Source organism: Chiloscyllium punctatum, chromosome 34 (genome assembly GCF_047496795.1).
Source record: "Chiloscyllium punctatum isolate Juve2018m chromosome 34, sChiPun1.3, whole genome shotgun sequence".
NCBI lineage: Eukaryota > Metazoa > Chordata > Chondrichthyes > Orectolobiformes > Hemiscylliidae > Chiloscyllium > Chiloscyllium punctatum.
Window position 1 is genome coordinate 34,109,109 of NC_092772.1, and position 15,724 is coordinate 34,124,832.

The 15,724-nt window shown below is 43.1% G+C and overlaps 1 protein-coding gene across 2 annotated transcripts in view; it reads left to right on the forward strand.

Moving 5' to 3' along the window:
• The window catches only part of LOC140458791 (tectonic-3-like), an 84,363-nt gene that overhangs the window by 23,294 nt on the left and 45,345 nt on the right, over positions 1-15,724 (forward strand). For both annotated transcript variants that reach the window (XM_072553428.1, XM_072553429.1), the window contains exon 6: positions 12,155-12,260. In XM_072553428.1, the coding sequence (XP_072409529.1) occupies positions 12,155-12,260 (106 nt within the window). The remainder of the gene's footprint in view (positions 1-12,154; positions 12,261-15,724) is intronic.

Below are 15,724 nucleotides of genomic sequence, written 5' to 3' on the forward strand. Positions count from 1 at the left end.
TGTATCTCTTTTCAGCCTTGCGCTTGCCCCCCTGCTGTTGACGATCCCACCCCCCTGCCAATCAATTTTAAACTCTCTCTTGTAACACCAGCAAACCTGGCTACCAAAATATTAGTCTGCCTCCAGTTCAGGTGCAACCCGTCCCTCTTGAACAGGTCACCTCTGCCCCAGAAAAGATCTCGATGAACTAAAAACTAAATCTCTGTCACCTGCACCAATTCTTTAGCCATGCATTCATCTGCCATAAACTCCTGTTTTTTCCCTCACTAGCACGTGGCACTGAAAGTAACCCAGAGATTACCATCATTGAGTTTCTGGTTTTTAACTTGTTTCCTAGCTCTCTGATCAGTCAGCACCTTGAGAACGTTCTGCAGCTGCTCCAGGACATCCTGGATCCTGGCACTCGGGAGGCAACATACCATCCTGGATTCCCTGTTATGGTCACAGAATCTCTCCCTAACTATTGAGTCCCCTGTCACTTAGGCCCTGTTTACCTTTACTCTTTCCCGTTGTGCCTGAGAGCAACTCGTAATGCCACCGCACCCTTCCCCCTCCCAAGGAGTATCCAAAACGGGCAATGTATTAGAGGGGAATGGCCACAGTAGATTACTGCTCTCTCTGCCTATTCCCTTTGTCTTTCCTGGTGGAAGCCTGACTTCCATACTTTGCCCTGCAGCTCTGCAAACTTTGCAATAGACTTCCAACTTAGTTTTGATCTGAATGAGTTGTGTACTTAGTATTCCCAAATCCCTCTGCCTGTCCATATTTACTGGTGTCTTGTCACATAGACCATGAGATGACGTCCTGTGGCCATGTGGAGAAAAAAGTTTTTGAAGTTCTCTCACACAAGGCTGTGGTAACTCTTTGGTAGAGGTGTGAACTTGATCCCACTTTCTACCCTTTTTAATTGTACTCCAGAATATTTTGCTTCAAGTATTCTCTAGTTTTATAGTGAAAGTCACCCATGAATCTGCTTTTAGGTTATATTCACAGCTACCACGTAGATCTTACCATTGCATGTGGCTTTACAATGCACAATTACTGATTAGACCACCTCTGATATCTCTTCTGTGTTGCTTTGTGCCCCTGGATCCATTCCCTTCACAATCTGATATATTCCGGCTGCCCAAAACAAAACTCTGCTTCAATTTGCGTAATGAATGTTTCATGATTTACTATACATTAAAAACAAGTGGATAACTAGAGAGAAGATAAAACCACTGTTCTCAGTGACAAGTGGTGTTCTGTAAGGCTCAGTGTTGGGGCCACAACTTTCCACATTATACATTAATGAAGAAACCGAGATGTTGGGAAGATGTTTTCATGGAGATTTGTATGAAGCGTGCTAATACACTAGGGCAGCTTGAGATAATGGAAGAACTGGTGTTGGGTCCCTTTAAGAGTAGAAAATGTGTTGCTGGAAAAGCGCAGCAGGTCAGGCAGCATCCAAGGAGCAGGAGAATCGATCTTTCGGGCATGAGCCCTTCTTCCTCATTCCTGAAGAAGGGCTGCTGCCCGAAACGTCGATACTCGTGTTCCTTGGATGCTGCCTGACCTGCTGCGCTTTTCCAGCAACACATTTTTAGCTCTGATCTCCAGCATCTGCAGTCCTCACTTTCTCCTCACTTTAAGAGTATTAAGGTGGTATTTACCCCAGGTTATTGAGAGAAACAAGAGAGGAGATTGTTGGGGCCTTGACCAAGATCTTTTTATCGTCACTTACCACTGGAGAGGTCTCAGAGCACTGGCGAGTAGCTAATGTTGTTCTACTATTCAAGCAGAGAAATAGGGAAAATCCACAAAATGTTGGACTGCTGAGTCTCACATCAGTGGATAGGAAGCTATTGGAGAGAAAAGATTTACTCATATTTGGAAAAGTATTTGCATAGTAGCTTTGTGCGGGGCTGATCATGTCTTAACTAACTTGATTGATCACCTTTGTCACCTCCTTGTAAAAATCAATGAGGCTAAGCAGTGGATGTTGTCTGAATGGATTTTAGTAAGGTTTTTGACAAGGTTCTTCATGGAAGGCCCATCTAGAAGATTACGATGCATGGAATCCATGGTGACTTGGCTGCGTGGATTCAGAATTGGCTGGAGGCCCATGATTAGTGGTGTTCTGCAGGGATCCGTACTAGTGCCTCTTCCGTTTGTGAAACATATAAATGACTTCGATGAATACGTAGGTGGGTGGGCCAGTAAGTTTGCAGATGATACAAAGATCGGTCAAGTTATGTACAGTATACAAGGTTGTCAAAGGATATAGTGGGATGTAGATCACTTGCAGCCATGAGTAGACAAATGGCAGATAGAGTTTAATCCAGGTAAATCTGAGGTGTTGCACTTTGGGAGATCAAATATTAAGGAAAAGTATACAGTATACAGGACACTGAAGGGCATTGATGTAGCCATGATGTGGAGGTGCCCGTGTTGGAATGGGGTGGATAAAGTTAAAAGTCACATAACACCAGGTTATGGTTCAACAGTTTATTTGGAAGGACAAGGATTTGGAATGCTGCTCCTTCAGGTAGCTAATGGGGCAGGATTCTGTTGACCATCCTCCAAGGCTGACTTTGGGATATGTAACATTGCAGAGTTGCTGATCAGAGACTGATAGCCAAGTTAAGTACCCACGAATTTGGCCTTAATCAGGATCTTGGGTTCATGTCACACTACAGGTGACTGCGCTATGCACGCACGCACACACGCGCACAGACACACGCGCACACACACACACACACACACTAGACTTACACTCACATGCACACCCTCTTACAGGCATATACTCTGTCACACTTGCGCAGACGCTCTATTAAGCATGCAGACAAGCACACTCACACACTCTCTCCCTCTCCATATACACCCCAATGGGATGAACTTGCATCTGTTCAAAAAGCACACACTCTGTAGGCAGTCAGTCCATGTGACATTTTATGAATTCGTATTTTGGAAATAGAACCAGTCTGACTCAAGTTTGAGATACAGACAGACTCTTAACTTCACACTTTTAATGCATTGTCTGAGCTGAGACGTCACTTTTGTAATAAAACGATAAGTTATGTCAGGAACGTAACTTGAAAGAAATTGAAATATCTAAAACTAGGGGTATGCTTTTAAGTTGGTAAAGGGAAAGTTCTAAGGAGATATGCAAGGCAAGATTTTTTACACAGAAAATAGTAGGAGTCTGGAATGCGATGCCAGAGATAATGGTGGAGGTAGATACAATAGGATATGTATCAGGCACTTTTAGATAAGCAAGTGAATGTGCAAGAAATGGAGGGATATGCACTAAGAGCAGGCAGAAGAGGTTATGTTAGTTTGACGTCCTGTTTGGCACAACATCGTGGACCAACGGGCCCGTTCCTGTGCTGTACAGTTCTATGTTCTATAGTATTTTTAATTTTGTAATTATCTACTTTTAAACATCCATCAGTTGTGTTTCTGTAGCTACCTATCAATGTAGCCACCCCCAACAAGGGCACCCTGTCAAAATCAATATTTCCTCTTGCCCTGGTGAATCAGCCTAATAAGCCCCTCCAATTCTCTTCCTCATGTCCACGAGATACAAGCTGAAATGGATCGGCTGGACATTGGAATCAGGTGTTGCAGGATCAGACTGGATCACGTTAGGGCTAGTTTAGGAAAACTGCTCATGCTTGCAGCATCATCCTGCAGCACAAGGATACCCCCAGCAGCTTTTATTGCAGCAAACTATCTTCTTAAACTCTTTCCCTTCTTTTCTCTTTTCTCACCTCCAACAGTAAGTGCACAGTGTTTGGACACTGGAAGTGAGGCTGATTATCTGACTCTGCAGCTTTCCTCCCTTTGCTGATCCCAGTGAGTGAACATTTTTGAAGGTCATCGATTCCACATCTCTCCACGCCCCCAACCCACCAACACATACAATTGACGAGTTTTTCTGTTGTCTCCCTTTGTGGTGCTGCAATGCTAATCCTGACCATGACCTCCACTTATTTCAGCTGTCACAATAAAAAATTAGAGTCATAGCGTCATACAGCATAGAAACACACCCTTTAGTCCAACTGGTCCACACTGACCAATTCGAATAGGCCCATCTGCCTGCATTTGGCTCATATCCCTCCAAACCTTTCATATTCCTGAACTTACCTCAATGTCTTTTAAATGTTGTAACTGTATCCACATCCACCACTTTTGTCGTTCATTCCACACATGAACCACTGTCTGTGTCAAAAAGAATTTGTCTCATGTCCTCTATAAATCTTTCTCCTCCCACCTTAAACATATACCCCCTAGTTTTGACCTTATCCACTTTAGGGGGAAAAAACCCCTTGTCATTCACCATATTTATGCCTCTCGTGATTTTATAAACCTCAATAAGGTCATCCCTCAACCTTTTACACTCCACTGAAAAGAGTCCCAGTCTTTCCAGTCTATTTTTATATCTCAAACCCTCCATTCCCAGTAATATCCTGGTAAATATTTTCTGAACCCTCTCCAGTTTAATAATATCCTTTCTAGAACAGAGCAACCCAAACTGCACACAGTATTCTAGAAGAGGCCTCACCAAAGTCCTGTACAATCTCAATATGATGTTCCAACTCATATATGTCTACTGCTCAGCCCACATCAGTATCTTTTTGCTTACTTCATTAAAAATCTCAATCAAGTTTGTGAGACATGATTTTCCTCATAGTTAGGTTGGAAGCTAGAAATAGAATGAGCAGTGCAGTGATCTCAGGATTGCTACCAGTCCCATGTGCTAGTGATGCTCAATAGAGAGCAAGTGCAGGTGAACACGTGGCTGCAGGACTGGTGTAGGATGAAGGGCTTCAGATATGTGGATCACTGGGATATCTTCTGGGGAAGGTGGGAGCTGTACAAGAAAGGCAAGTTGCACTCGAACTGGAGGGGCACCAATATCCTGGGTGGGATATTTGCTGCAGCTCTTAGGGAAGGTTTAAACTAGATTGGCAGGGGGGTGGTGACATGATGGATTTGGTAGTGAACCACCAGACACAGCGTGCAGAGAGTGCAGGAGGGATAGGCACTTGACAGGACAAAGGTGCAATCAGTGTGACGGGTTGAAGTGTGACTATTTTAACACAGGAGGTATCAGGAATAAGAATGGTGAACTCAGAACATGGATCAGTACTTGGAACTATGATGTTGTGGCCATGACGGAGACTTGGATATCACTGGGGTAGGAATGGGTATTGGATGTTCCAGGGTTTAGTGGTTTCAAAGAGGTGGAGGAGTGGAATTGCTAATCAGGAATAATGTTACAGCTGCAGAAAGGGAGATCATCGAGGAGGGTTTATCTACAGCGTCCGTGTAGGTGGAAGTCAGAAACCAGAAAGGAGCAGTCACTTTATTGTGAGTTTTTGACAGCTCCCCCCCCCCCTCCCCCAAAAGCAACAAGACACACTGAGGAGCAGATTGGGAGGCAGATTTTGGAAATGTTTTGAAGTAACAGGTTTATTGTCATGGGTGACTTTAACTTTCCTATTATTGATTGTAACCTACCTAGTTCAAATATGGAACTATTTTTGTCAGGTGTGTCCAAGAAGGGTTCCTGACACAATAGGCCGAGTAGAGGGGAGGCCATATTGGGTTTGCTGCTTATGAACCATGCCAGGTGTCTGATCTCTCGGGCAAGCATTTTGGTGATAGTGATCACAACTCAGTGACCTTTACTGTACTCAGGGAGAGGGATAAGAGCAGACGGTATGGGAAAGTATTTAATTGGGGGAGGGGAATTATAATGCTATTAGGCAGGAACTGGGGTGCCTAAGTTGGGGAACAGATGTTCCCAGGGAAATGTGCAACAGAAACGTGAGGCATGTTTAGGAAGCATGTGCTAATAGTGCTGGACAGGTTTGTCCCACTGAGGCAAGGAAGGGATGGCGGGTTATGGAGCATCTAGTCAAGAGAAAGAAGGAAGCTTACTTAAAGTTGAGGGAAGGATCAGACAGGGCTTTAGAGGATTACAAGAGAGTTAGGAAGGAGCTGAATAATGGACTTACGAGAGCTAGAGGAGGACATGATAAAGCTTCAAGCAGGTAGTATGAAGGAAAACCCTGAGGCATTCTACATTTACGTGAGGAGCAAGAGGATGGCCAGTGTGAAGGTAGGGCCGATCAGAGATAGTGGAGGGAACTTGTGCCTGGAGTCAGAGGAAGTTGGGGAGGTCCTTAACAAATACTTGGCTGCAGTATTCACTACTGAGAAGGACCTTCACATTTCTGAGGACAGCATGAAACAGACTGTGATGCTAGAACAGGTTAATGTTAGGAAGGAGGACGCGCTGAAAATTTTGAAAAACACAAGGATCAATAAATCCCCTGGGCCAGACGGGATATACCCTCGGTTACTACAGGAAGCGAGGGAAGAGATTGCTGCGCCTTTGGCTATGATCTTTGTGTCCTCACTGCCACTGGAGTCGTGCCAGATGATTGCAGGGTGGCAAATGTTATTCCCTTGTTCAAGAAAGGGAATAGGGATAATCCTAGGAACTGAGGACCAGTCAGTCTTACTTCAGTGGTGGGCACAAAGTATTGGAGAGGATTCTGAGAGGCAGGATTTATGATGACTTGGAAAACCATAGTTACAACTCTCACAACAGGTTATAGTCCAACGGGTTTATTTGGAAGCACTACATTTCAGAGCGCTGCTCCTTCATCAGGGGTGGTTCTAGAGAATATGATTGTATGACACAGAATTAAAAACAGACGTTTACAGTGTGATGTAACTGAAATTCTATATTGAAAAAGACCTGGATTGTTTGATAAGTCTCTCGTCTTTTAGAATGATTTGGAGATGCCGGTGTTGGACTGGGGTGGACAAAGTTAAAAATCACACAACACCAGGTTTTAGTTCAGCAGGTTGAATTGGAAGCACTAGCTTTCGGAGCACCACTCTTTCATCAGATGTTTGTGGTCTGATGAAGGAATGGTGCTCTGAAAGTTAGTGCTTCCAATTAAACCTGTTGGACTATAACCTGAATCTTTTGGAATGTCCATGTTGGTTTCAGTTCTTTCATAAGTAAATCCCAGAACTTTTTTAAAGTTACATTCTCAAGTGAACTTTGACGATAGGTGCCATGTCGACCCAGATAATGTATTGAAGGTGTGAGCTGCCCTGTGTGAGGCTGTCTGTTCTGCAATGTTCAGACTTATTCTATTTCTAAACAAGGGATTTACGGAATCTTAGATGGATTCATGCAATTTTTGAGCAAAATAAAATGTAATTCTGCAGGTACAACTTCACCCCACAAACTTGTGTGTGTGTGTGTGTGTCTGTGGGGTATGAGTATCTGTATGAGAGTGTGTGAATGTGTGGGTGAGTGTAAAGGGGTATAAGTCTATGAGAGGGTGCATGTGTGGTTGAGTGTGAGAGTAGATGTGTGAGCGTATGAGAGGGTCTGTGTGAGTGTATGGGTCTGTAGGAGTATGTCTGTGTGTGTAGTGCAATGGGGTCACCTGTCGTGTGACATGAACGCAAGGTCCCAGCTGAGGCCATCCCCATGGGTACCAAACTTGGCTCGGCCACTTTGCATTGTTGCCTATCCCGAATTCCGAAGTCCGCCTTGGAGGATAGTCACCTGAAGTTCTGAAGACAAATGTCCCGGACCACTGAAGTGTTCACTGACTGGGAGGTAACACTCCTGTCTGTTGATTGTTGTGTGGTGTCCATTCATCCGTTGCCAGAGCCTCTGCTCGGTCTCACCAATGTACTGTGCCTCAGGGCATCCTTATCTGTAGCGTATGAGATAGGCGATGTTGGCCGAGTCACATGAGTACCTGCCACATACATGGTGGAAGGTGTCCCCACGTGTATTGGTAGTACACTGAACTAGGCTGATAAGTGGAACTTTAAAAAAGTTATGGGATTTACATGTGAAAGTACTGAAACTAGCATGGTCATTCTAAAAGATGAGAGACTTAACAAACAATCCAGCTCTTTCTCTCTATATAATTTCAGTTACATCACACTGTAAACATTTGCTTTAAATTCTGTGTCTTACGATCTTATACTTCACAACCACCTGATGAAGGAGCAGCGCTCTGAAAGCTAGTGATTCCAAATAAACCTGTTGGACTATAACCTGGTGTTGTGTGATGTTTAACTTCCAACACTGGCACCTCCAAATCTGGAAAACCATAGGTTGATCAGACAGTCAACATGGCTTTGTGAGGGGCAGGTCATGCCTCACAAACCTTGTTGAATTCTTTGAGGATTTGACAAACCACATTGATGAAGGTCGAGCAGTGGAGATGGTGTACTTGGATTTTAGCAAGGCGTTTGATAATGATAGGCTCATTCAGAAAATAAAGAAACCTGTTTGGCAGGATACAGGATTGGCTGGCCAATAGAAGACAGTGAATGGTGATAGATAGAAAGTGTTTAGCATGGAGTTTGGTGGTCAGTGGTGTTCCACACGGATCGATTCTGGGACCTCTGTTCTTTGTGATTTTTATGAATGATTTGGATGAGGAAGTGGAAGAGTGGATTAGTAAGTTTGCTGATGACACGCATGTTGACGGAGTGGTGGATAGTATGGAGGGCTGTTGTAGGTTGTATCGAGGCATTGACAGGATGCAGAACTGCGTTGATAAGTGGCAAATAGAGTTCAACCTGGAAAATTGTGAAGTGATTCACTTTGGAAGGTTGAATTTGAATGTAGAGTACAATGTTAAAGGCAGGATTCTTGGCAATATGGAGGAACAGCGTGATCTTAAGGTCCATGTTCATATATCCCTCAAAGTTTCCATCCAGACTGATGGGGTTGTTAAGAAGGTGTATGGTGTATTGGCCTTCATTAGCAAGGGAATTGAGTTTAAGAGCCTCGAGGTTATGCTGCAGCTCTACAGAGCCCTGGTTAGACCACACTTGAAATATTGCGTTCAGTTCTGGTCGTCTCATTATAGGAAAGATGTGGAAGCTTTTGAGAGCGTGCAGAGGAGATTTACCAGAATGCTGCTTGGACTGGAGAGCATGTCTTCTAAAGAAATGTTGAGGGAGCTCAGGCTTTGCTCATTGTATCGAAGAAGGATGAGAGGTGTATAAGATGTTGAGAGGCATAGATAGAGTGGATAGTCAGAGATGTTTTCCCATGGTGAAAATGTCTGTCATGTTGGCATAATTTTAAGGTGATTGGAAGAAAGTTTCAGGGCGATGTCAGAGATAGGTTCTTTACTCAGAGAGTGATGGGGCGAGGAATGCGCTGCCAGCAGTGGTAGTAAGTCAGATACACCAAGGACATTTAAGCGAGTCTTGGATAGCACTTGAAGGTTAGTACAATGAGGAGTATGTTGGAGAGTCTGATCTTACTTTAAGATAAAAGGTCAGCACATCATCAAGGGCTGAAGGGCCTGTAATGTGCTGAATTGTTCTATGTTATAAAACCATGCTGACCATCATCAATTAACCATTGCCCCTCCAAATGCATCTAAATCCAATCTTTCAGAGTCACCTCCAACAGTCTACCCACTACCAATGTCAGACTCACAGGTCAATAGTTTCCAAACTTCTCCTTATAGCCTTTCTTAAAGCATGCCACATTAGCCACCCTCCAGTCCTCTGGTATTTCACCTGTGTTTTTGGATGATAAGATATTTCTGCTTGGGGGGGAGCCCATAATTTCCTCCCTAAATTCCCTTGGAAACATTTGGTCAGGTCCTGGAGGTTTATGTACCTTTATATTTTCTAAGACCTCCAGCACTTCTTCTTCTGTGTTTGAACTTTTTGGCAAAATCATAAAACGTCCGCCTGTATGACTGTGGCATAGGGAATCGGTTCCTCCTCACCACCTTGATCTGTCATCAGACTTTGTTTTTATTTGATATTTGTAAGCACACTATCCTCCTCTCGTACCTTTCCGTTGCCCTCCAACTGGATGTCTGGTCCTAGGGCAGTTACTTGTGGTGTCCTGAAAGGGTTTATCATTGGCCATTGTTTTCCCCTTTACCACATGCTTTCTCATCCTGTTATCTAACTGGAGTAATAATCTAGAGATTCAGGCTAATGTTCTGAGCCCATGGATCCAATCCAACTATGGCTGCTGGTGGAATTTAGATTCAATTAATCGTCCAACTCTAATATCCATATTAGGGACTGTAAAACTAGTATTAATTGTCGAAAGAACTCATTAGTTCACGAATGTCCTTTGGAGATGGAAGTCTGCCACCCACCCTTCACAGATCTGGCCTACACGTTATTCCAGATCCAAGAAAATGTATATGGTTGATCCTTAACTACCCTTTGAAGTGGCCTAAGTAGACATGGTCTTCAAGGGTGAATAGACATAGTCAACAATTGCTGGCTTTGCCAGCGACACTCAAATCTCATGAACAAAATACATTTAAAGACTGAACATTGGTTTATGCATGTATGCAGCCAACAAGTCCTTTGATCATCCTCTGTCTCAAAGTTGTCAGGCAAAAGATGAGAGTGAAGGTAATAAACCGAACATGTTCTGTCATCAGACAGTTCCTTCTTCAACATTCAAAACTGGATGAGCAAGCATTTCTTCCATGCCAATATTGGGATGGTCAAAGCCATTAATTACCTCTAGTCACAAGTGCTTTTCCTTTCCCTTGCCTGATGATAAATGAGACTGTTCAAAGCCATGACATCCACATTTTTTTCCTGTGGGCTTATGAAATAACATCAGAAGCATAGTCTCAAGGTTTGACCACAAGGTGAGTTTCAGAATACATGTCTATGCCATAATAAAGACAGCCTGTTTTTCATCTCTGTAACTTGGAGGTAGTGAGGACTGGACATGCTGGAAGGTCAGAGTCAATAATGCGTGGAGTTGAAAAAAAACCAGCAGGTGAAGCAGTGTCAGAGGAGCAGGAGAGTCAATGTTTTAGGTAAGGATCCTTCAGAGACCTGATGAAGGGTCCAGACTCAAAAGATTGTCGGTCCTGCTGCTCTGATGCTGCTTGATATGCTGTGTTTTTTCCAGGTCCATACTTTATCTAGTTTAATCTCTGTAACACAGTTGCACTGCTGGCAGCTCCCCTTTCAGTCATCACATTCCATTGCAGACCATTTGGTGCTCCTCCATGCCCTCATGATTAGATCCATTGGCTTTCCTGTGTCTACTGCTCCTCTCCCTGTCTGTATTGATGGGAAAGGTGACGTTTTGGAAGTGGTGGTGGATTCTTCTTTCCTATTTGCCGGTTTGGGCAGTCATCGAATCCCTCATAATGGCGGCATCATTCCAACATTTTACCCCATTGCATGGGGCTGTGAAAACAAATAAGTCCCCCTTTTATAGAGAATCTTTCAACCTCGGGTGCCCCATGTGAGTTTCAAGCTAGTGAGTACTATTGAAATATAGTCACTATTATAAATGGGCACCATTTGACGTACAGCACCATCACACCGTGCAGTAACAATGAGATCATCTGTCTTTTTATTCCAAACTGAATGTGCGGGCAGATGCAGCGATAAGGGTAGCTTAACCCTAGTACTAATCAAACTGCGAACTTGTCTTCACTGTTCTTCCAATATCAGCATCAGAATCTATTGTATCAAAGTGAGAAAGCAAATACTGCCTCGGTTTCATGCCTCAACCAGAAAGACAGCACGTCTTACAGGGCAGCATTGAGGAGAGAGTATGAAGCAAAGGTTATCCACTCATGGAGTTCAGTTAGCAAAATTTCGATTAAAGGAGGAGTGCACATGTCACGTACAGCAGTGTGAGAACATAAGTAACAGGAGCAAGAATGAGTCCCATGGCCCCTTGAGCCTGCTCGGCTCTTCAATAAGGTCAGAACTGATCTGACTGTGGTTTTAACGCCATTCTCCAAAGTGCCCTCTGCCTCCATAATCCTTGATGCCCTTCTTGACCAAACACCTATCCAATTCAGCCTGTAGTGTTTTCCCAGTCTCCACTTGCTTTCTAGGTTCGTGAATTCCAAAGAAGGATGACCCTCTGTGAGAAAAAGTTTCTCCATCTTTAATGGATATTCCCTCATGAGAGGGAATTGTTTCAGGATTGTACAGAGATGTTTCACTAACCTGTTTGAGATATGTTATCCCATACCTCTTGTATAAAGGTAACATTCCATGGTGCCTGCATTCTGAGGTTTTGTGATACTGCATTGAAGAGGAACATGCTCAATTTGTTACCTTCAAACACCTTTTGCATGCATTTGTCCAGGTTGGTGACCAGATCAAAGTCTTCTTGTTGGAATCGTTTTCACTGAGCATTTTGCGGCAGCCGACAGCATTGACAGGAGGAGAGTGCACTGACAGGAATCCGGTTGGTATGTACCCTCATCACTCTGCAGCATTCTGAACCAGCCTTATGTCGTTGTCCCTGCAAGAATTGTTCTGGATGTTCATTGGCTGTTTCTACTTCACATTTCGTCTCTTATAGCTGTAATTGGTGATTGATAACGGTAGCAAATGCGGAATATAGAGGTTGCCGCACAGGTTTCAGAAAGACACCCATGCAGACACTGACATATGCGCACATTCAGATACGCACGTGTACACAAATGCACCCACAGTATGGGCGACATAGGCTTACAGATAAAAATATACAAATTGGGAGCAGAAGTAAACCATTCAGCTCTTCAAACCTGCACCGCCATTCAATGGGATATCTCTTCGGTTGCCTATTTTGTTGATGTTTTGAATTCCCATCCGCCCCTACAAACTTAGATTCTTGTAAAGCAAGAGAATTAATCCATTCTACTTTACAAATACTCGCTGTGCCAGCTCCTGTGGCAGCGTTCTGAATCCCAGCGATCCTCTGAATCAGCAAAAATTCTCCTCATCTCTATCCTAAAAGGGTATCCCCTATTTTTTAACAATGCCTGTGTTGGGTTGGCAGGTTTTGTTCTGGTCAGTTCGTTTCTTCGCAGCAATCATTGCCATTTTTAAAAAAAAATTCCTGTCAGAGTTGGTTTCAATTGACTCTTGTTTTAAATTAAACTTAAAAAACTTACATTTATTTGTCCCCTTAAACTTCAATTAAATTTCCCCTGACATGCTCGAAGTAGCAACTTGTATCAATTATTTAAACAGTCCGAATTTCAGAAACAATTCTGTCCAAGGGTGGTGGTTTTAAATATTGTGTTTATATTTGAGATGTCAATAATCACATCCAATTCAGGGCTTTCCCATTTTCAAGTACATTGAGCAAGGTTCATATTGTGTTCTTAAAACCTGTTTAAAACACTAAAACAAAAAAAACCTCTAGCTCTACAAGAAGCCCATGAGTTAATATTGTCTAAGCAAATCTTTGAATTGAGAATCAAAAGTGTAGTCATGTTCAAATCTCACATCTAGCCACCCAGAAGTAGTGATAGTGGGGAATTTCAACTTCCCCAGCATTAACAAGAGTGGTTAAAGTATGAATGTTTTAGAGGGACTTGATTTTTAAATTACATTCAGGAGATTATTTTTTAAGTGAGTAGAAAGTCCTGTAAAAAAATGGAAATTTTGATTTTAACTTTAGGTAGTGAATTAATTGAAATATTAGTTGTTAAATGTTTTGCAGACAGTGGTCATAATTCCATTACTTTCAAGATTGTTAAGGAGAGATGATGTTCTAAACTGGGGAAAAGGCTGATTTTGGTAAGGAAAGATAACACTTTCCCATGGTAGACTGGGTGGAAACACTTTTGGGTAAATCCTTGTCAGAGATATGGGGCACATTTAAGAAGGAAATAGGGGGAGAGTACTGGCCAAACATGTTCCAATAATGATCAACAAATCGGGTTGGACCCTGGGTTTTGAGAGATATGCAGAACTGCACAAAGAGAAAAAGGGAGACGTGTGGCAGATACTGAGGGCTGAATAAAATAGAAGTCTTTAGCAGAGGAAAGAACATGCAAAAGGGAAGTGATAAAGGAAATGAGAAGAGCATGGTGGGGGTGGGGGGGTGAATGGAGGGATAACAGCAAGAAAGATAAAGGAAAATCCTCAATCGTTTCACAAGTATATTAAAATTTAAAGAATAACTAGGGAAAAAAGAAGAGCCCGCGAAGGACTACACTGGGAATTTGTCTGTCAAGCCAGAGGACGTTGATGAGATTTTGTGTCCCTGTCGCAATGAGAGGGATGATGTGAGTATAGAAATCAGGGAGAAGGATTGTGATAAAATTTTAAAAATTAACATAGACTGGATGAGAGAAGGTTCTAATTGGTCTGGAAGGCTTTAAAGTAAAAATATTTCTACCTGCTGGATAAAATTTATCCCAGACTGTTGAGTGAGACTAGAGATGAAACAGCAGGGGCACTAGCAAACGTGTTCAATTCTTCTCTGTCAGCAGGTAAGTTGCCAGACTAGAGGACAGCCAATGTGGTATCATCGTTCATGATGGAAGGAAGGGATAAACCAGGAAACTACAGGCCAGCCAGTCAAACCTTAGCAGTGGGGAAAGTATTGGAAGCAATTCTGACAGACAGAATTAGGCTGCACTTGGAGAGGTAGAGATTAATCAAGAGTAGTCAGCATGGTTCTGTTGATAGTAGGTCCTCTCTGACCAACTTGACTGATTCTTTTGAGAAGGTGACCAGTTTGTAGTTGACAGTAATGCGTTTGACATGGTTGACTTGGATTTCAGCAAGGCTTTTGATAAGATCCCACATGGGAGTTTGATAGTAAAGGTTGAGTGCCCACGGGATCCAAGGAAATTTCGCAAATTGGATTCAGAATACTCTGAGTGGCAAGAAGCAGAGGTTGATGGTCAGGAGGTGATTTTGTGACTGGAAGACAGGGTTCAGTAGAGTTCTGAAGGGATCTGTGTTGGGCCTAGGCTGTTGTAGTATATATAAATAATTTCAACTTGAATGTAGCAGGGTTGATCAGTAAGTTCATGAATGACATGAAAATTGGTAAGTTTGTAAATAGTCAGATGGATAGCCTTGGATTACAGGAGGATGTAGACAAGTTGGTCAGATGCAAATGCACTTGGGGAGGATAAATAATTCAAGGGATGACATGGTGAGTAGTAGGACCCTGGGGACCCCCACCAAGCCTCAGAGGACTTTGGTGTGTATGTCCATCTTTCCCTTAAAATAGTAGAAAAGATAAATCACGTGGTTAAGAAGGCATCTGAGATGTTTGCCTTTATTCGTGGAGACAGAGAGTTTGAGTCAGTAGGTTATGCTGGAACTGGAAAAAACTTTGTTTCGACCAAGCGGTAAAATTGTGTCCACTTTTAGAACTTGCATTATAAGATGAATGTGATTGTAGTAGAGATGGTGCAGAGGAGAGTTAGCATGGCGTTGCCTGGGCTAGAAAGTTTTAATTAGAGTCATAGAGTCACAGGGATGTACAGCATGGAAACAGACCCTTTGGTCCAACCCATCCATGCCGACCAGATATCCCAACCCAATCTAGTCCCACCTGCCAGCACCCGGCCCATATCCCTCCAAACCCTTCCTATTTATATACCTATCCAAATGCCTCTTAAATGTTGCAATTGTACCATCCTCCACTACATCCTCTGTCAGCTCATTCCATACACGTGTCACCCTCTGCATGAAAAAGGTTCCCCTTACGTCTCTTTTATATCTTTCCCCTCTCAACCTAAACTTCTGCCCTCTCGTTCTGGACTCCCTGACCCCAGGGAAAAGACTTTGTCTATTTATCCTGTCCATGCCCCTCATAATTTTGTAAACCTCTATAAGGTCACCCCTCAGCCTCTGACGCTCCAGGGAAAACAGCCCCAGCCTGTTCAGCCTCTCCCTGTAGCTCAGATCCTCCAACCCTGGC